The following is a 22,618-nucleotide window of genomic DNA, read 5'->3' as shown; positions in this document are numbered from 1 at the left end:
CGGATGCCCTTCCCTTTGCGTCCCTGATCGCCCGCCGTAGAATCCTGTTCGGCTGGTGGTCAGCAGCACCACCCAAAGCTTCAGACTGGCTGTCTGACCTCTCAGAATCTCTCCAACCTCTCAGAATCTCTCCAAATGGAGAAAATCAAGTTCGCCATCCGAGGGTCTGACGACGGCTTCCACAGAACGTGGGAGCCATTCGCCCAATTGTTCCAGGACCTGTTTGTGGCCAACGAACAAGCAGAAGAATAGCCAGGTAGCCAAGAATCAGGGGAAAGTAGCCGAGGCGGGGGAGGGAGGGATAGACCTGGGGGTGGGGGGGGGGGTGCATAGCAGCTGAACCTAAGAGAAAAGAAAGGCGAATCACAAGGGAAGTGGAGGGGGTGGGAAAGGGGGCAGAAGGGAGGGGGGGAGAGGGAGGAGACATGGGACAATACAGGGGAACCAGTGAGGTGGGGCGGAGGCAAGGGAATGACAGCCAGAAGGAGGGCACGGGAAACGATAACAAACTTGGCATCTACAGGAGCAGAGAACAAGTCCTGGCAAAAGACGGGACGAACAGCTGAAGTGGAGGTGATCGCGAGACGACAACGGCAGCGAAAACTGTCCGGGAGAAGCAAGCGACAACACCAGATCCATTTGCGTATTGCCCTCTGTAATTGTTCTGTAACTGTTTCCACAGCACCCAAATGTATATATACCCCCCAGTTCCCCCCCCGCCCCACAAACAGGTGCCTACTTATGTGCTAAAAACAATATTGCCAATTGTACAGAGCTGCTGCTGTTGAGCTAGCACATAATTATTCTGACTTTTTTTTGTTGTTATTTGTTTTGGTTTTTGTGCGTGTTCCCTTCTCTCTCTCTCTCTCTCTCTCTCTATATATATATATATATATATATATATATATATATATATATATAATATATATACACATATATATATATATATATATTTATATATATATAATATGTGTGTATTCTATTTTGTGTTCATAACGGTAAATATACTTTGTTCGAAAACCCAATAAAAAAATCATTTATGAAAAAAATTTAAGAGCACTTAAACCCAAATCATTGCAATGCTAGAAACCTTGTTACAATTTGCATTCAGTAACTTGAATGAAATTAAATGAAAATCGCTTATTGTCACGAGTAGGCTTCAACGAAGTTACTGTGAAAAGCCCCTAGTCGCCACATTCTGGCGCCTGTCCGGGGAGGCTGGTATGGGAATCGAACCGTGCTGCTGGCCTGCTTGGTCTGCTTTAAAAGCCAGCGATTTAGCCGAGTGAGCTAAACCAGCCCCAGTAACTTGATGTGATGTAGAGCTTTGGAATCCTTGTTAATATTTGTATCAAGCATTTGTATGCATACAGTTAAACGTGGAGTAGCTTTTCTCAATGCAGTTTAAACATGCAGCATGTGGGAACTATGTTGTTTGGCACTGTAGATTTAAAAAAAAAACTTTGCAGCCATTTTCTACAAGTATGAGCAATTTGGAGTATTTCCAGTTTTTTGTTTGTGAATATGGGATTTAGAAGTATATATGAGGATATGAAATAGGACTAGGCTGATCTACTCCTCTAACCTCTTCCCTCCACACACACACACAGGGCGGGATTCTCCCAGCCCCGCGAACGGGCCACGCCGCCCCGACGCCGGCACGTGATTCTCCGCAGTGCAGAGAATTAGTGCTGTTGGCACGGCGCCGGTCACGGGCCGCTGTACGCGGCCGGCCTGCCGCTTCTCTGGCCCAGATGGGCCGCGTGGCTGTAGGTAAAGAGCCGATTCGCGCCGGCGCCGTTCTAACCTGCACTGGCCCAGCGGGACCTGGGTGTGTAAGAGTCGGGTGGCGGCCTGTGGGGGGGGAGGGGGGGATTCGACCCCGGAGGGGGGCCTCCGACCCCGGAGGGGGGCCTCCGACCCTGGAGGGGGGCCTCCGATGTGGCCCGGCCCGCGATCGGGACCCGCCAATCAGCGGGCCGGCCTCTGTGGCTGGGGGCCTCCTTTCCTATGCGCCGGCCCCTGTAGGCCTGCGCCATGTTGTGTCGAGGCCGGCACGTTGAAGGAGGCCATTGCGCATGCGCGCATTGGTGCCGGCGCGGCATGTCCTCGTTGGGGCTGCGCATGTGTGGATCCTGCGGTGCCAAGTTCACGTCGGGATCTGCAGCTGGAGCTGTGCGAACCGCTCCAACGTCGTGCTGGTCCCCTGTAGGGGCCAGAATTAGACGTGGGAATGGCCCATTCATGCCGTCGTAAAACGCAACGGTGTTTACGACAGCGTGCACAGTCTTCTGCGGGATTCTCCGCGAGGTTAGAGAATCCTGCCCATAACCTTCAACTTCCCTGTTGGCCAAGTATCTATCTACCTTTCCCTTAAATGTATTCAATGACCCTGCCTCCACTGCCCTCTGGGGAAAAGAGTTCCAAAGATTCATAACCTTCGGAGAAAAAAAAATTATTCTCATCTTGGTCTTTAATGGGAGGCCCCTTATTTTTAAACTGTGCCCCCTAGTTCTAGTCTCACCCACCAGGTGAAGCATCATTCAGCATTCACCCTGTCAAATCCCCTCAGGAACTTGTGCTTCAATAAGATCAGCTCTCATTCTTCTAAAGTCCAATGGATATGGGCCCAGCCAGTACAGCCTTTCCTGGTAAGATAATCCCCCCCCCCACTTCCATTCCAGCTATCAGTCGAGTGAACCTTCACTGAACTACTTCCAATGCATTCATATCCTTCCTTAAATAAGGAGACCAAAACAGTATACAGTGCTCTTGATGTGGCCTCACCAATGCCCTGCACAACTGTGGCAAAATATCCCTACTTTTATATCTTCCATTTCCCTTGCAATAAACAGCAACATTCCATTTGCATTCCTAATTACTTGCTTTTGTTCAGGGACTCCTCTTCAAATGGGAATTGAGCAAACAGCAAAGTGGTTTGAGTTATTACAACAGAGGGACAAAGCTGAAAATAATAAAGTCATTATCTTCTTGTTTCCTGCAGGTGGTACAGACATCATTTCATGTTTCATGGGCCAGAACTTTACCATCCCAGTCTACAGAGGAGAGATACAAGCGAGAAACCTAGGGATGGCTATGGAAATTTGGAACGAAGAAAGTTAGTGCAAATGACTTAATCCACCTTTTGTTCCCATCATCTGTTTCTTTCACGTCAATACCCTGCGCGCACACGCAGTTATCAATTAAGATGGGGAAACAGCTGAGACAAGGTCCATGCTCAGCAGGTCCTGCCACAGCAGATCCAGCGGGCCATTCAAACTTCCATTCACTTTGGCGGGAATGGAAGGTCCTAGCACATATATCAGCTGGGATAGAAATTCTGTCAGAAGTGTCTGTAACTCGAACGAGTGCCTCCTGAATCCTGATCACACTTGGAATATAGTGTTCAGTTCTCGTCGACACAATGGTTGCTGGGACCGTAGAAAGATTTGAAGAATTTGCACTAGGGCACAACTGGGTGAAGTCTCAGATGTCTTGTACCAAAATGTATCCTTAAGTAACATTGGCTCAACACCGAATTCTACATAAAACCACAGTGTCAGCCATGGGTCAGTGCGTAGAAAGCTTGCCTCTGACTCACAAGGATGCCACTACAGAAATCAAAGCTTTGAAAGAACAAAGAAAAGTACAGCACCGGAATAGGCCCTTCGGCCCTCCGAGCCTGCGCCAACCATGCTGCCCGTCTAACCTAAAACCTTCTACACTTTCAGGGTCTGTATCCCTCTATTCCCATCCTATTCATGTATTTGTCAAGACACCCCTGAAAACTTCACTTTTGTATCTGCTTCCACCGCTTCCAGCAACGAGTTCCAGGCACCCACTACCCTCCATGTTGAAAAAAACTTCCCTCGCGCATCTCCTCTAAACTTTTCCCCTTGCTGTGTCCCCTGGTAATTGACTCTTCCACCCTGGGGTAAAAGCTTCTGACCATCCCTTCTGTCCAAGCCCGTCATAATTTTGTAGACTTCTAACAAGTCGTCCCTCAATCTCCATTGTTCCAGTAAGATCACTGAGTTTATCAAACCTCTCCTCATACCTAATGCCCTCCATACGAGGCAGCATTCTGGTAAACCTGTTCTGTACCCTCTCCAAAGCTTCCACGTACTGGTAATGTGACGACGAGAATTGAACACTATTTCTAATTGTGACCTAACTAAGGTTCTGTTCAGCTTTAGCATGACTTATCAATTTTTATACTCTATGCCCTGCCGGTGAAGGCAAGCATGCCGTATGCCTTCTTGACTACCTTCTCCATTTGCGTTGCCACTTTCAGTGACCTATGGACCTGTACACCCAGATCCCTCTGCTGTCACTGCTTTTAAGGGGTTCTGCCATTTACTGTATATTTCCCACCTGTATTAGACCTTACAAAATGCATTACCTGACGTTTGTCCGGATTGAACTCCATCTGCCATCTCTCCGCCCAAGTCTCCAACCGATCTATATCCTGCTGTATCCTCTGACAGTCCTCATCGCTATCTGCAATTCCACCAACCTTTTGTGTCGTCCGCAAACATACTAATTAGACCAGTTAACTTTTCCTCCAAATCATTTATTTATACACTCCAGTGCAGTACCAATGGAGTGCTGCATGGTCGGAGGATACTGTCTGCTTACTCGGGTGGATCTAAAAGGTCCCATATGGCGCTATTTCAAAGAAGAACAGCACAGTTATCCCTAGTGTCCTGGCCAATATTTATCATTCAACCAACATCACTCAAACTGATTATTTGTTCATTCTCACAGAATAATCCTGTTAGCGGGAGTTTGCTGGCATATATTGACTGCTACATTTCAACAGTGACCAGACTTCAAAACGTAGCTGTAAAATGCTTTGAGACATCTGGCAGTCATGAAAAGTGATATATAAATGCAATCTTTCTTTCAAGCAGTTCCGGACAACAATTAAATCGTTTTGACTAAAGTTCTACAGCAAGTGGTGCTGTGTGAAATTTGTTGATGCCTTCTGCAGATGTTCTGAACTGACAACATGATGTTGACAATGGAGTGCATCTGCAATAACCTTTGCACCTCTAGAATTAATATCAGGGTTTTCTTTAGATATGTATCAATATGTTCCATGTTACGACACCCTGGGCCAGGTTGCGGCCAATTCCAGCCCCCTTGACCCAGAGTCACAACACAATAAAATATATAAATACATACATACAGTTCAGACATACATACATACATACATACAGTTCAGACATATACAGAGAGAAGGAAAGGAATGAAAATAATAAGTGACAGGAAAAAGACTATTTGTTTCAGGTGGTTGTTTTTAAGCAGACCTTCATTCAAAGTACATTTTCATGTCTAGGTCTCTGTTGCAGCCTGTAATGATTTCTCTGTAGATTCGTTCAGGTCTCTGCAGTTTTAGAAATACAGCAACTCACAGCCTTTCTGGAGAGAGAAGAGAGCAGGTCCTTCTTCAGACTGTCCAGAATTCAAACTGCTCCTTGGATCTCTGAAAATCATTCCACTCCATTAAGACCCAATCACCACCTGTTACCGGGCAGAATTTGGCTTTTTGGCCAATTCATCGGTCAATTGAACCGAGTCCCACTCCATCTCTTGGGTGCCGAAAGGTCCTGAGTTTTTCTGTCCAAAGTTAGCAGAGTGTTCTCTTTCGTAACTTTCAAGTTCCTCATTTGCCTTGCTTGACTTAAAGATACATATCAAAATGATAACAGCAAAAACAAAGGGGAATAGAAGGGAATCAACAAGAAGGGCCCATGCATCCATATGCCCCAATCCTGTAATTTGGTCATCTCCAGATTTCCCGCAGGATTAATCACCCACAATCAATCATTCTCTTATCTACATACTGCCTTTGGTGACATCATCCACAGCTGAAGGATTTGTTCTGCACGCACGCTGTTAATGTCTATCTCCATCCTTTCTATGATACTTCTATGCTATTCCACCACCTATCTGACAAGGTCATGAATGATGACCTGGTCAACTAAGTAGTAGGGAAACCAAAGCCTTAATTTTTGTTTACGACCTAACTCTTTACCCTTACTATCTATACCATCTGCTTCCCTGATTTCTTGAACCATATTGCACACAATCTTGATATTTTGTCTGTTAAACCCAAAACCGAGTTGCAAATATTCTATCCACCAGTAAGACTTGAATTTCACCTTTGCCTCATCTGCACCTTACTTTACCCCACTGCGGACATTATGCTTATCCATGCAGTCTTCCTCTTTAGATCCAGGATCTCCAACATCCAATGCTGTCCCTACAACTTCCAAATAGTCAAAAGTTCTGCAACACTGCCTGTTCCAACCTAGTCGTCGTGTCGCATCACTCCTCGCTGATTTACGGTGGTTCACCATCTCGCAATAGATTGAATTAAATTCCTCTGCCCAGTCTACAAATTCCTCCACTACCATTCCTCCATGTATCATTTCAACCATCTCCAGTCCAGACTCCTCCCTTTGTTTCTCTGTGTCAGGCCTGCAGTGTATCTTCTCTCATTCTGCTCATTTTTGGTTGTAGAGAAATCGGCCACTTGAGCTCTACCCTCTGGAACTCCTTCTCCAGGCCTTCTTTCATCTCAACCTTTCTGCTTACCTTTACAATTCTTCCCAAACACAACTTTGAAGCCTTTTGATATTTGTCTCTCACAGTTGTCCACAAAGGCTCACACATGTTCCTTTCTTTTGCCTCTTGGACACCTGGATTTTCAGCAGATGGCCAGGGACAGTACTTTTCCCAAAAGCTCTCTCAATAATTATTCTTCCTTCTTTACAAAGAACCTTCACTCCATTTTTGCTGATGTACAATTTCCACCCCCCCCCCCCCCCAAATTATTCTGTTCAGTCTTGAGTTTAGATAATAAATTCACACCGAACTTGACCCAATCAACTTTGATAATGTCCTTCCCTCAGTTCAAGCTGGTTCTCTCTGCGCCCCCCCCCCCCCCCCCTCCAAACGCAGGTTCAATGCTGCCATACTCCCTTTACATACATAGAACATACAGTGCAGAAGGAGGCCATTCGGCCCATCGAGTCGGCACCGACCCAGGGCAGCAAGGTGGCGCCGTGGGTTAGCCCTGCTGCCTCACGGCGCCGAGGTTCAATCCCGGCTCTGGGTCACTGTCCGTGTGGAGTTTTCATGGGTTTGCGTGGGTTTCGCCCCCACAATCCAAAATATGTGCAGGGTAGGTGGATTGGCCATGCTAAATTGCCCCTTAATTGGGGAAAAAAAATGAATTGGGTACTCTAAATTTAAAAAAAAAAAAAAGTCTGCACCGACCCACTTAAGCCCTCACTTCCACCCTATCCCCATAACCCAATACCCCTCCTAACCTTTTTGGACACTAAGGGCAATTTAGCATGGCCAATCCACCTAACCTGCATGTCTTTGGACTGTGGGAGCAAACTGGAGCACCCAGAGGAAACCCACGCAGACACGAGGAGAATGTTAAGACTCCACACAGACAGTGACCCAGCAGGGAATCAAACCTGGGACCCTGGCGCTGTGAAGCCACAGTGCTAGCCATGTGTGCCACCATGCTGCCCGTTTTGTTCCTCTTTTTAAATTCTAGAACAGTATTCTCATTTTCCACTTCTTCCACTCACCAGGTTCTGTTCAGCAACTCCTCTCCTCTTGACCCCAAGCATTGGACCTAACCTCTGCAGCTTGTTGCAATTGATTTTGGCATTTTAGTTCTTAGATGCTACCATGAGTGAGAATTCCTTAATTTGGAAGAATCTATCTTTATCCGCCCCCCTCGCCCAATTTCTTTGCTTTTATAGTTAAGGATAATGAATATTTACATATGGTCTTGGAATACATTTGAACAAGGTTTCCACAAAAGAGTTAGAATGATAAACTTTACAGAAAAAATACATTGTCTTTACTTTTGTTCATAGGGCAATGTCTGTGGGGGGAAAGTGGAGAGCTGGTGTGCACCAAACCCATTCCATGTCAGCCGACACATTTCTGGAATGATGAGAGTGGCAACAAATACCACAAGGCATACTTCTCCAAATTCCCAGGTAAGAGCAGAATATAACCTTCTCTACACTGCAACAGTGACAACACTTCCAAAGTACATAACTGGTCTGTGAAACAATTTCAAGTGTCAGGTTTCCTATTATATTTGGTGGGTTCACATAACTTCAGGGTTTAGAGCACCTTACTTCAACGCTTGATGCCTCAAGATCAAGTTAATGTCGAACTTGGATTTTGAATTGGAGGCTTTATAATGCTGACATTTTAGCCAAATTATAAAGTCACGCAAGGGAAACCAAATTAGCTTGGGTCAGCCACACGTCCATTTGACTCGGGCCAATTCTAATGTACATAAAATGGCTAAAATCTTTGTTATGCCATCTATCTTGTGCATCCTTGCTCCAATCCAATGGCCACAGCTATTGAATTCTTCATTGCAGTCTCTCCAAGTTGCTGAGTCACTTTTGCTGCAAGTGCAAGATAATTCTTTATCTGCTAAATGAGAACCATCTTTTTTGATCCATTTCTACAAGACTGAAACAACCACTTATTGCCATGCCGATAATAGTGCAATCAATTAGAAGGGTCATTAGAATTGCAAGTGTTTAGGATTGATGGAGCATGCTTGATGACATTCTGCTAAATATGAATTCAGTCCCATTGTTGATTGTAAAAGGCCAGTTGAATAATTATAAATTTAATACCTTCCCACACTCAATTTTTATATATGTATTTATAATGATTGGAATGCATACTTTGTGCTATTTTTCTTGGTACAAATGGGACCAATATAATCAGACATTGTGCAGTGATGCTTTTCATGTGTTAGTGATCTTATTACAAACTTCAATTTTTATTAACATGTAAATTAAGACGTACAGCTCTCTGCAGTCAGCAAATCACTTATTAGCTGTCGGAGTGTTATTTCATGTATACGAACGTGCTGTTTTACACAAGTACAGTTGTGGCATCTCTCTTCGTTGAAACACCATCAATTTACAATATCAAACTGAGACCATGGTGAATGCTTAGTGTGGCATTTTGCTCACTCGCAGCACAGACTGTTTCCCAAAATGAGATTTAACACCCTTGACAGCCAGTAATCTACATAGGTTCTAAGAAAAAATCATTGATGCTTTCACCAAATTTAAACTCTTGGTCGCACAGGCAGGTTTAATCGGTGGCATAATGCAACACCATTTAGAGATTTGTATTGCTTTCATCCTAGCTGATGTTAGCACTGGAGAAATCAGACCACAGAGTGGGTCTGGTTTGATAGACCATGGGCGAGATTGTCCGTCGGCTGAAGCCGGAATCGGGAAACACGATTCGGCGTAGAATCGGTTTTAACGCTAAAACCGTGGTGGGCACTGGTTTCACGCCATATTGCAATTTGCCACGACAGTGATGCCAATCCATTCCAGTTTTCACGTACAATAAACATCCGTAGCATTTTATAAATGGTATTCTCTGGGGCCTCTGCGATTCTCTGCCTCCACTGGGGCGAGTTCCCGACCGTGAGGTTCACTGGTGCTTTGAAAAATCGTGAATAAGGCGGCGTGATTGCTGAGGGAGAGAGAGGGGGTACGGAAAGTGTCCAATATCGCCATAGTTTGCTGTCAGTCGTGCTGCTGGCCAGCGGGCCTGCCAGGGCTGGGGGGAGTAGATTGGGGGTGGCCAGGAGGTGAGCTGTGTGGTTGGGGTGGATGGGCATGGAACACCATTGCCGCGGCCTGCAAGGCAGCCCGTGCTGCTGACTGCTCACTGTGACCTTCGAGCCAAAGGTCGTATGGGTGGTTCCCCCAGGCCACCTCTCTAAGCGCCCTCTGGTTCCAGTTGACCCATCAGTGGAGAAGGTGCGCTCCAGCATTACCAGTGCCATCTTGTTGGCTGGGATGAGTATGTGTGGGGATTGCAATGTGGGTATGAGGCTGCAGCTTGTCAGACTCCCGAGTGTCAATCACTGTCCTGGCGAATGCCGCACTGTTTATCATTGGAATAGATTGTGTTCCATGTGGCGCCGGTGCTGGTCCCTTAATAGTCACTGAATTGGTCCAGGTGCGGCGCCAGTTTTGCTGTTGTGGAACTCCACGAATCTTGCCCCGGCGTCAACACGTAGTCTCAGGAACAGAGAATCCAGCCGCATAATTTTATTTTTTTCATCTGTGGAGAGCAGGGCAGTTACTGAACAGATTAACAGGAATTTGCTGATGAACTTTTCGCAAAAGAATGAAACATTTGGTAAACATGAAAAATGAACTACGTTACATTAGACAAAAAGGTTGGAAAGATTTTCTTTTGTAAGATGTTTTGTTGGAAAGATCAGACCTTCTGCCTCCACTTTCTGGCCTGCACACATTAACTGTTACAGCGGCTCCCAGAGTTTCTTCTAGCCCTAACTTTTTCCACAACATGGAACCACCAAACAGCTCCTGGGTCATAGAATTTACAGTGCAGAAGGAGGCCGTTTGGCCCATCGAGTCTGCACCAGCCTTTGGAAAGAGCACCCCACTTAAGCCCACACCTCCACCCTATCCCCATAATCCAGTAACCCCACCTAACCGTTTTGGAGACGAAGGGCAATTTAGCATGAACAATCCACCTAACCTGCACATCTTTGGACTGTGGGAGGAAACCGGAGCACCCGGAGGAAACCTACGCAGACATGGGGAGAAGTACAGACTCCGCACAGACAGTGACCAAGCTGGGATTCGAACCTAGGACCCTGGAGCTGTGAAGCAGCTGTGCTATCGTGCTGCCCCACGGGTCATCTCCTGTGTCCCAGTTGCACAGCCAGCTGCCAGCACCCTTGCTGCTTGGCATCTCTTCGTAGACTATTTTCTTCGGGATCTCTCCCTGTCCCCTTCCCTTGTCCTGTGCTTCTCTTCGGACTAAAGCTAACTGACTGCTCAACTGATCGTCACTAACCTACAAACTGAGCTGGGAACCACTCAACACTCTCTTAGCAGGACCCATCCTTGTCACTGGGCAGCAACCACAGTACCAACACTGGGACATGCTATACCTTAAAATGTAACAATGTCCGCAGGGGCACTCCAGCGTAATGAATTGAATTCATAACAATATTCAAAACTATGTGGAGGTGTGATCATATATTTTCTTAAAGATGAATATAGCAGATGTGGACTGTTCATTTGTTTTCTTTTCATGGGTTTGGACCAGAAAAACGGGAAAGGACATAACGTCAGACTTGGGATAATAATACATTTCAATAATTTGTTGCCACAGCCGTTTGATGATTATATGAAAAATACTACAGAGGCCACAATAACCATTACTAATGTCCCCATACTTAGGTGTTTGGGCCCACGGTGACTACGCTAAGATAAACCCCAAAACCGGAGGAATTGTGATGCTTGGCCGAAGGTGAGTTTGAGAAATTAAAATCAGTTGTTAGGATTTCCTTAACCTCTGATGTTATTATAACACATTTAAAGTAATTGCATCAAGATGTGGCTGCATCAGAAAAAGCTTCCATCCAATTATTATGGGGAGCAAAGTTTGCCTGTGAATGCTGGCTTTTGTGTTCCTTTGTCAAGAATTGGAGTTTTATCTTTCCATTGTGTATGTTGTTGAACGTTCACTGATTTTTCTTTCAAAATGTGCACCAAATGCAAAATAATTCCTTCTACCCAGTCTTTTAATAATTTTCTGGGACATTTCTCCATTGCCAAACCTGTTGCGATGCTCTAATCCTGTGCCAGCGGTGGCATGGAGTAACCCTCCCCGTGTAGGCGGATCCATGTAAAACCACAATTTGCATGTATTTAAATCTAATTAACAGGCGGAACTCTGGGCATCGCTCTCGAGAACGGGGTGCCCTGGCTTAGACCCCCGCCCCCATTGCTGCTGTAAACCCACCCCCCAGCAATAACCTACAGGCTTCTGGCTGTTGTGACTGCTGACAGTATCATACAAATGCTCTGAGGGTTTCTGGTCATGTGGCAAACCACCCAACTGGATACCTTCATAATCCCAACAATATCATTAGGGTGATGGGTGTGGCCATGCTCAATTGCCAGCCCACCAGGTGTTGGCACTCTGTACACTCCTTCGAAGCACAGCTCCCACAGCAGAGGAAGCAAGAGTCTGTCGCCCGTGCCCTCTGTCTGTCGCCCGTGCCCTCTGTCTGTCGCCCGTGCCCTCTGTCTGTCGCCCGTGCCCTCTGTCTGTCGCCTGGGCCCTCGCCCGCCCCCTGTCGCCCTCGCCCCCTGTCGCCCTCGCCCCCTGTCGCTCTCACCCTCGCCATCTCTCACACATCACATACACATTCCACCTTCCCTGAGCCTGTCAATTCCTCCCTCCCCCTAGCCTACCACGTCTTCCCACCCACCCGTCCCTCTGGTCAAACCAGCATCACCACAGTGTTAAGCGTGAGTTGGCAGGATCAGCGATCTTGTTCATTGGACAGAGGATGATGATGACTCGCTGTGAGATGTGCTCTGTTGCTCCTCATCGTTTTGATGAAGTCTGACATGTCTTTAAGATACATACCACTGTCCGCCCCAGTGATTCCTGCATGTGTGCTGACGAATCCTTCTCATGGGCCAAAATATGTTTGGGTGCGAGGAATTCTGGGAGATGGCGAGCGAGGGTGAGGGAGGGCGCGGAAGGCCGAGGGCAAGAGGTTGGGAGATGGTGAATGATTAGGGCTCACTCACTGGGGATGCTCATACAAGGTGGGCTCGCAATGCTGCTCACATGCTCTGCCACTTCTCGATGAGGGTGTAACCATGTGGGACATGGGAGCCCTGCTTTTTAAAAAAAAAATATAGATTTAGAGTACCCAATTCATTTTTTTCAATTAAGGAGCAATTTAGCCAATCCACCTACCCTTCACTTCTTTTGGGTTGTGAGGGCAAAGCCCAAGCAGACACGGGGAGAATATGCAAACTCCACACAGACAGTGACCCAGAGCCGGAATTGAACCTGGGACCCTTGAAGCGTGAGGCAGCAGTGCTAACCACTGTGCCGCTGTACTGCCCAATGCCCTGCTGCTTCTAAGTGTTTCCCCAGGCATCACATCAGGAGTGGAGGTGGCCTGCTGCTTATCTTGCCCCTCGTCCTGTCATGCACTTGCCGTTCGTCCTCTGGGGGGCTTGGGCCTGGATGGGCCTGGCTGACATTCGGGTGTCACAGGTGAGGGTGATTCCGGAGCCTGATCGCTAACATTACCCACCGAGGTGATAGCCTCTGCGACAGTGGATGGCGCAGGTGAAAGCATAGCTGAGACGTCGGAGTGTCTTCTCTGAACATCTGGAGTTGGGTCCAGCGACCCCAAATGGCTTGGCCTCATCTGATGGGGATCCTGCAAGAGAAAAGACCTTGAGATGTTGGGAAGGACTTGTCTGTGGAAGAGAATTGACTCACTTGCTATATGGAAATTGCATTGCATTGGACTCGCACCTGTTTGGCGCATACTGAACACCATTCCTGCCACTGCCCTCTCCTCTGCCTTGCCCGCGAGTTGCAGGACCCTTTCCTCAGAAGGGATATGGACCCAAATATCTTGGATGCCTACTCCTCTCTTCCGGCACTCTCAACGATTATGGCCCACTTTATCCTTGGGGGCACAGAAAGGACACAGTGAGATGCTACGAAATACATTTTATGGGGCTTTTGTAGCTGGTGGCATTTGTGGGCAAGGCTCCTGACCAACATGTGTTGAGGGTTTGTGGGAGGTGGTTTCTAAGGGAGATGCAGGCAGCTGGGGGTGTTGTTGGCCTCCAGGGGATTGGGGCAGATGTGAGAAGTGAGGGACGTGAGTGATGTCGGGCACAGAGGTGGTTACTCACCCGAGCTGCTTGAAGGAGGTTATTCATCTTCTCACAGCATTGCATGCCAGCCTTCTTGGTGAGGTTGGCAGCACTTATAGTCTCTGCAACCTCATCCCAGGCCTCATTTAGGATCACGGGCTCAAGTCTTCTGGAGAAGATGGTGTACCTCCTCTCCTCAATGGCGTTCAGCATTCGGTCAATGTCAGCATCCAGGAACCTTGCTGCTGATCTTTGTGCAGCCATTTTCTTGGCTGGAATGTCGGTCTGTGCTGAGTGGAGTGCTGAAAGCTGCTCCATCTCGTCAGGCTCTGAACGCGAAGCCTGACCCCAGTGAATCAGATGCCGGCAAGCCTGGGACTCGTGTGTGCTGGCCAATTTGCATGACATGAATTGCTCCTCGCCAGCGCTCAAAACAGCAGCACGCAGTTACTGTCATTCACAACTGGCAGCAACGCCTAGGAATGGAGAGTTGTATGACTTGTTAACAGTTATAGGCAGTTGATTTTTATAAAAATGTTGCCTTATTGCGCAGTTTATGGATAATATTCTCCAGAATAAATATATGAATGATGCTCTAAAAGACTGAAGACGGCGATATACACTATTCAGGATAACATTTTGTTCCTATTTATTCCATAAAATTTGTGAAAGAATATCTATATTTTCAATTTGAAAGCCAATCTACTTTAACCCATTCAGTACAAGCTGTCTGGGGCTAGTAGCATATCAGGGTAAAAGCTGATTTATCCTTTCCTGGGTGCCAGGGCGGATGGTCTGGTTATATCAAGTTGTATAAATGCGAATATTTTCCTGGTTACAGATTCCATCCGTCCCTCTTTCTACACACACACACGCTCACAAAAATACATTTGTGTTACCTTCTATATTCTTACCTGGACTTGGCAGTCAGTTTTTAAAAATGAATTCGTGGAATGTGGGAGTCGCTGGCTAGGCCAGCATTTATTGTCCATCCCTAATTTCCTTTGAGAAGATGGTGTTGAGCTGCCGCCTTGAACCGCTGCAGTCCATGTGGTGTAGTTACACCCACAGCACTGTTGGGGAGGGAGTTCCAGGATTTTGAACCAGAGGCAGTGAAGAAATTACAAATTGATTGAACCGCAACCAAAACAAGTGGAATTGACTTGATCTGGAACACATTCATAATCTTACATGAATGTAACATTTAATGACGAAGAATGGGTCTGACTTGGGCAAGTTTAGTGCAGTCTCGCTGATACGTGAATGAACTGAGAAATGCGGCACTGTACAAAATACCTTAAGGGTGTATATTCTGTTTGGTTGATAATGAACTAATTTGTTGGACTCTTGAGTATAAGCTGGATATAGAATTGCAATGTAATAGATTTGGTGGATGTAATAGATTGAAATTTTCCGAATCCCTGATCCACTTTAAAGTAAACCATTTCTTTTTACCTGATTCCATCACTTGCCTTTGATGGATCCTTGACCCTGAAAAGGTTCTACTGACATACCCGAGAAATGCAGTGATTATATGTCATTTTGTAATTCCTGCCCATCCCACAAACCCCACTGCTGTGGCTTTTATCTGGTGTATAATTTTACTTTCAAGGTGAACTGCTCTAATCCGTTTCCTCCTTTTTATAGTGATGGCACTTTGAATCCAAATGGAGTGAGATTTGGAAGCTCTGAAATCTACCACATTGGTAATGTTTAAAGTGTGATGATCTGATGGAATGTTTTTCTATAATTATCGTTGTGCAATTTTTTTTTTAACGTCTCCCTTTTACAAACGGAGGTGTTTTGCCAATCCAGATTTTAATGGTCATGTTAGTTTCATCATTATTCAGTTCCGGCTTGCTGCTTTTATTTAATAATCTTTATTGTCACAAGTAGGCTTACGTTAACACTGCAGTGAAGTTACTGTGAAAAGCCCCTAGTCGCCACATTCCGGCACCTGTTCGCGTACACAGAGGGAGAATTCAGAATGTCCAATTCACCTAAAAGCACTTCTTTTGGGACTTGAACCGAAGCACCCGGGGGAAACCCACGTAGACACAGGGAGAACGTGCAGACTCTGCACAGTGACCGAAGCTGGGAATTAAACCTGGGACCCTGGTGCTGTGATTGAACAGTGCTAACCACTGTGCTACCGTGCCACCACATGATTTTGCACATGCGATTAGAAATAATGGGATTGAAAAGTAAAGATTTATTTTTTCCCTTTGGCATTAAAATTCTACTTCAGTTTAAAAGTGCTGTTATCCTTGTCACCTGCAATGGACTAAGACAGGTAGTCCAGGAGGGGAAATGGTTTGAAATCCTTGGCACGGTGATGGAGTCTATGTTCTGCCAGGTATAAAACTGGTCCTGTAGATTGGTCGCGCATTATATAAACTGCCCAATTTTCATTTCTATTTATTTCAAAGCTTAATGTCAGTGTTAGGAAAGATAGCAGAAGCTTTCTTATTATTTTTTTTTTTTTTTCTTTTTTTTAAAATTTAGATTAGCCAATTTTTTTTCCAATTAAGGGGCAATTTAGCGTGGCCAATCCACCTACTCTGCACATTTTTGGGTTGTGGGGGCGAAACCCACGCAGACACGGGGAGAACGTGCAAACTCCACACGGACAGTGACCCAGAGCCGGGATCGAACCTGGGACCTCAGCGCCGTGAGGCGGTTGTGCTAACCACTAGGCCACCGTGCTGCCCTAGCTTTCTTATTATTGACGAAAGCATCTAAAGATGGTGAACACATTTTTTAAAAGCCCATGACTTTCTGTAAGGAAAGTAGTGTTGAACCAACATTATTGAATTCTCTGAACAAGTACCAAGGAGTAAGCATGGGCATGGCAGTGGATGGAATACATGGGTCATCAGAAGGCCTTTGTAAAGGTACCATGTAAGGGATTATGACAAAGGTAAAAGAGTATGGATTCAGGGTCCAGAGTGCAGAATGAATTGAAAGTACAAAAAGCCAAAAGGCAGGAGATAAGAGGGAAGTCCGACAGGGATCTGTCTAATTCTGCAAATTGGGGTGATTGTGAATATGGAGCAAAATACAAGAATACACAAACAGGCTAGCAGTTTGGGCAGATAAAAGATATAATATAGCAAAATGTGAGATCATCCATTTTTACTGGGAACAATGAGGCTTCTCATTTCTTACAAGATATGAAACGGAATGGAGCACCAGAGCAAAGAGATCTTGAGCACAGATGCATAAATTGTTGAAGCAGCAAGTTGGTATGGCCCATATACGTGGGCAGGGTGGGAAGAGGTCCTTAAAAGTGAGAGGAGGCTAACATGGAATATGAATACTAACGTGGATCAGTTGGGCTGAACGACCTGTTTTTGTGCACCGTAGATCTGGGCTTTCTGACAATTGTTCACTGAAATTACAGAGAGCGATTGGGAAAAGTTTGCAGAAATTCTACCTGTTCTCCTGAGATTGAGGTTCAGGCATACGGTTGGAGAACTCTACTTTTATATTACCCAATGTGGTACCTGAAATGGCAATGCTGAACTGGTGGCCTCTTGGTAATTGGAACATTCACTAAATTGTGAACGGAACTGCATTTGTGATAGAGATGTGTTTTTACTTGTTTACAAACCCAACATCAGTCCAGTTATAAATTTTAAGTCTCTCATATGGAAGCTGTGGTGGATGATTTTCCAACACTCCCTGTTCTCCAAACTTTAAAAAGATGTTTGCAAAGCTCCCTTTCTTGGGAATTGGGGGGGCCGGGTTCAAAATCATTACGTATTCACAGTATGATTTATCTGTTTCTCGGCAGAATGAATTGAAATCTGGCAAAATAGCGACATCTTATCGATTCTGGACTATTAATAAAATCTGTTGTGCAGTAGCTGAGAAACCTGTTAGTTGAGAAACTAGTTTTTTTCCCTGTCTGAGAGAAATCTATGCCATTTTGTCCTGTAGTTGAAGCCTTTGAGGAAGTTATGGACAGTCTCTGTGTCCCACAGTACAACAAGGATGGCGAGGAAAGAGTCATTCTTTTCTTAAAAATGGCTTCCAGGCAGGTTTTCACAGCAGACCTGGTAAAGAGGATAAAATACGCCATTCGATTGGCTTTATCAGCTAGACATGTGCCTGCCTTCATCCTGGAGACAAAAGACATTCCGGTAAGTCCATACATCTTTGGAATAGCTTTTCAAATTCTCCTTCAAATATCTTCACATTTATGATTATAGATGTGAGCTGTCACGTGGCTTTGTGGGATGGTTTGAGGTAGAGATTTGTTTTCTCCATCTTATTCTGGTTGAATCACTGAAGAAGAACTAATTCCACCAAAGGTCTATACATGTTTTCTTCTTTTGTTAAGTTAGCAGTTTTATTAAAGCCACAAGTGCTGTATGTGCTGTTCACAAAACATAGCGTACATATTAAAACAGAAGAATGCAGAAGCTGGAAACCTGAAATGGTGAACAGAAAATCCATCGGCAGAACAGAGGCAGCTTCTGTGGAGAGAGAAACTCCATTGTACTTCAATGGCCTTTAGTCAGAACTCTAAATTGATGGGCTTGTGCCTAATATTTATTTTCCTCAATTTACTTAGATTTTACTTTGAATGAGCCGACATGTTCCTTGAATAAGAAGAGTGGAAATCCTATTTAGTGGTGGTTACAATGAGCTTGACAGTCTGTCTAGATTGAGGCCGTTTCCTTGGACCCTTGTCACTGGTTTGTAGATCGCTTTCAAACCATAAATTCATGCTAATGTAAAGAATATTCTCAATTGCAATAAATTCCCCAGAGATGAACTCTGTGGAATTAACCTTCAATACTTTTTCAAAAGGTTTCGTTCAGTTCGGTGTGCTAGTCATCTGGGTAACTTGGAGCAATAAGTTCAATAAATTTGATCTGCTTTTAACTTTATTGTAATTTATTTATAATTGACCAAGCAGTTAAAAAAAATTCTCTCCAATCAATTTATATGGCATTATTTCAGTTCATTGACTTTATGAGGTCCTTGGATTCATAATTGAAATCTCTTGCGTTGTGCATTCTATATTGTTATACATTTATTTGAAATGTAAAACTTCATATTTAACAGTTTGAAATGATCTCTCTGTAAAAACAAATATTTGACTGTAATTCAAATAAAACTTGAGCTTTTGACAGGAGCAGGAATAATGATTCAGATAAAAGTATATAGCCTGATTTTTCTTTTGGCTCGAGTATGCCTATGTCACACAATAAATATCACAAAAGTACGATAATGATCTGGAAAGATTCATTCTTGTTCCCAACCCATGGAAGCATGATATTATTTCTGTGTCAGATGATTATGGGGCATTTTTGTAAACTGGGATTTGATGAGCACCTCGGCATGTGTGCGTAGGCAAACTTTGCAGTTCGCTACTGTGAAAATAGAATACTGGTCTACTCCTGCTCCTAGGTTCCTTTAGCCTTTCGAGCCAGGCTCCACCATTCAATACCATCTTGGCTGATCTAGGTGCGCTCACAATGACACTTTGCCCTCTGTCCCCCACAATCTCGCTTCATTAATAGAATCCTGTTTTGCTATTCTTCCGGCCAAAGTGGGCAAATTCACATTTTCCCACGTTATACCCCATCTGCCTTATTTTTTCCCACTCAATTAGCCGGTCTATAATCCCATTACAGACTCCCTACCTCCTCTTGACAACTTACTTTCCTCCCTACCTTTGTGTCATTGGCAAATTTAGCTACCACCATTCGGTATCTTCACCTAAATCATTAATATAGATTGTAAATAGTTGAGACACCAACATTGATCCATGTGGCCTTTCAACCTGAAAAAGACCCATTTATCATTACTCTCTGCTTACTGTTATCGAACCAATCCTTTATCCATGCTAATATGTAACCACCAACACAGTGTAATATGTGGTGTAGTAACCTTTAATGGTGGCACCTTATCAATGCCTTCTGGAAATTCAAGTACACCACATCTACAGGTCCCCCTTTATCCACCTTGCTTGTTACTTTCTCAAAAAACTGGTAAATTAGTTAAACATGATTTCCCTTTCACTGACCCATGTTGACTGTGATCAAATTATGATTTCTAAATATCCTGCTATAACTTCCTTAAAAATGGATTCTAGCAATTTCCCAATGACAGGCTAAATGACCTGTAGTTTGGTGCTCATGCTCTCTCTCCTTTCTTGAATAAAACATAGAACATAAAACATACAGTGCAGAAGGAGGCCATTCGGCCCATCGTTTCTGCACCGACTCACTTAAACCCTCACTTTCACCCTATCCCCATAACCCAATAACCCCTCCTAACCTTTTTGGACACTAAGGGCAATTTAGCATGACCAATCCACCTAACCTGCACGTATTTGGACTGTGGGAGGAAACTGGAGCACCTGGAGGAAACCCACACAGACACGATTAGAACGTGCAGACTCCGCACAGACAGTGATCCAGCGGGAAATTGAACCTGGGACCTTGGTGCTGTGAAGCCACAGTGGTAGCCATGTGTGCTACCGTGCTGCTAAGGTGCAACATTAGCTATTTCTAATCCACTGGGACTTTTCCAGAATCTTAAATTTTGGAAGGTTATGACCAATGCATTTATTATCTCTGCAGCCACTTCTTTTAAGACCTGAGGATGCAGACTATCTGGTCCTGGGGACTTGTCAGCCTTTAGGTCTGATAGTTTCACTAGCACCTTTTCCCTAATGATGGTTATTGTTTTAAATTCCTCCCTCTCATTCAGCTCTTGATTTTCAAGCACCTATGGGAAGCTTTCTAAATATTCTATAATGAAGGCAAACATAAAACACCTGTTCAAGGCCTCTACCTATTCCTTGTTTTCCATTAGCAATTCACCAAACGCGCTCGCCGGAGGATCAGCATTAGCTTTAGTTGCTCTATTTTCCTAGAAACTCTTATCTGCTTTTATATTGCTGGCAAGATTAGTCTTGTACTGTTCTCACCAGTATCATGTGGAATTGACTGTGGAACACTGTTGTCCATGTCACATGTATCATGTAAAACCAGTGCTTTTGGTATAAGAGGGTACTCATTTTATACTGCATCCTGTTTTACACAGATAATGAATGACCTGATACTAGGTGGGCCAACACCTCGTATATTTAGGATATTCACATACCTTTTTTTTTTCTTCTAGTACACTATTAGTGGAAAGAAAGTAGAAGTGGCAGTGAAACAGGTTATCGCTGGTAAGGATGTGAAGCAGCGGAGCGCTTTCTCAAATCCAGGATCTCTCGATCTTTACAAGAATATTCCTGAACTTCAGAAATTCTGAGTTTTATGTGTGTGCGTGTGTGTGTATATATATATATATGCAAAATAAATTTTATTTAACAGAGTAACTGTCACTGGGAAGACAGTTGGGGCAGTTTTGCGTTTGATTGTGTTTTTCTATGCTCCCTCAACATAGAATATACTGTTAAACCTAGACTGGCAAAGGTGCAGGTAGAATATGGGCAACTTTATTTGAACCCAATTTTTGGAATACTGACAGAATCTGGTGCAACTCTGATTTTACTCTCCATTGGAATCAATGGAATATAATGTTGGTTCGAGTATAACTTTACACTAACTGGGTAGTTAGGTTAAACAGTCGCCCAGTCGATGCAAACATTTACTTTGAACACAAACTTCCTGAAATATTGTAACTTGTATTTGAATTTTTAAATTCATTCGAATTTAGTGGATTAATTTTTTATTGAGCATTAAGACTGGAGACCTTGGCACATTATTATGGACAAAGGTGTTTTTTTTTTTTTGAATCTGCACCAGTGTTATGACATTTTATGGAAATAATTTTGTACTGTAAAACACAGTGGACTTTCACTACACAGTTACATGTATACAGTTTGTTTAATTGGACAGGATGGATCCGATGCTCTTATGCAAGACCGCTTTTAGTTTGGAAGGCGCTGTTTATCTGGGAATAAATGTGACTGTTTAAACCTGAGATGGACATTAACCTCAACAAAAATCAGTGTAGACTAAAATTACTATTATACAATGTTAAATGGATTAAAAAATGGAAACAGTATAACAATAAGGCATAGCAGTAGTTTCCTTTGTCTTGCGTTGTCCCCATTTCTCAGTTGGAAGCTCAGAATTTGTTTGAAAAATGTTGTCTTGTCTGCATCTCAGTAAACATTTTTCTAATGCACAGTAGCAATGGCTCTGCTTGTTTTATATATAGGGCTTAATAGATCCATTAATTATCTTGTTAAAAGTGAGCTTGCCTTTCAAAATGCCATGGGTGGCAAATGTTGTTGTTGTTGTACATGTGGGGGTGTAATATTGACAAAACTGTCCACTTCCATGGTTACAACTCCAGGAATTGGTGTAAAAGATAATGCATTTTATCTTGACTGTATATGTTTTAAGTATGAATCCCTGTAAATTGTACGTTCCTTTGAGAATAAAATTTCTTATTGCAAACCCAGAAGCTTTTCCAAACGATTCGAGCTTATTTGGGTAACAGCTTGTTAGACATGAGAAATAATTATTATAGAATGTAATGGTTATTACCAAAACACAAGTGTTGGAAAAATTCAGGAGGTTTGCCAGCACCTGTGGAGAAACAATGACATTTTGAGTCCAGTGTGACTTATCTTCGGAACTGAACAGAGGAAAAAATGTGGTGGGTTTTATGCAATTAAAAAAGTGTGAGGGGCAAACGGAAGGTCATTATTATGACCACAGCAGGTAGTGTTTTTTTGAGCAAGATAAATCCCAGAGGGAAACTAGTTTTACTCATCATAACCTTTTTTATTTTGAAAACTAGAATCAGTGGGGTTTTATTTTCTCTTCCCTTCAAGAAGCATAGAATTCCATTCACCTTTTTTAGGCTTA

General features: G+C 44.1%; 1 protein-coding gene across 1 annotated transcript in view; it reads left to right on the top strand.

The window, feature by feature from the left end:
• The window catches only part of aacs (acetoacetyl-CoA synthetase), a 189,721-nt gene extending 167,510 nt beyond the window's left edge, over positions 1 to 22,211 (top strand). The window contains exons 13-18 of the mRNA XM_038790294.1: positions 3,005 to 3,118; positions 7,908 to 8,033; positions 11,307 to 11,376; positions 15,414 to 15,472; positions 17,709 to 17,911; positions 20,910 to 22,211. Of these exons, the coding sequence (XP_038646222.1) occupies positions 3,005 to 3,118; positions 7,908 to 8,033; positions 11,307 to 11,376; positions 15,414 to 15,472; positions 17,709 to 17,911; positions 20,910 to 21,047 (710 nt within the window). The 3' untranslated portion in view covers positions 21,048 to 22,211. The remainder of the gene's footprint in view (positions 1 to 3,004; positions 3,119 to 7,907; positions 8,034 to 11,306; positions 11,377 to 15,413; positions 15,473 to 17,708; positions 17,912 to 20,909) is intronic.
• The last annotated feature ends 407 nt before the right edge of the window (positions 22,212 to 22,618 follow it).

Source organism: Scyliorhinus canicula, chromosome 1 (assembly GCF_902713615.1).
Source record: "Scyliorhinus canicula chromosome 1, sScyCan1.1, whole genome shotgun sequence".
NCBI lineage: Eukaryota > Metazoa > Chordata > Chondrichthyes > Carcharhiniformes > Scyliorhinidae > Scyliorhinus > Scyliorhinus canicula.
The sequence above is the reverse complement of the archived record's forward strand: the minus strand, read 5'-3'. Positions and strand labels throughout refer to the sequence as shown.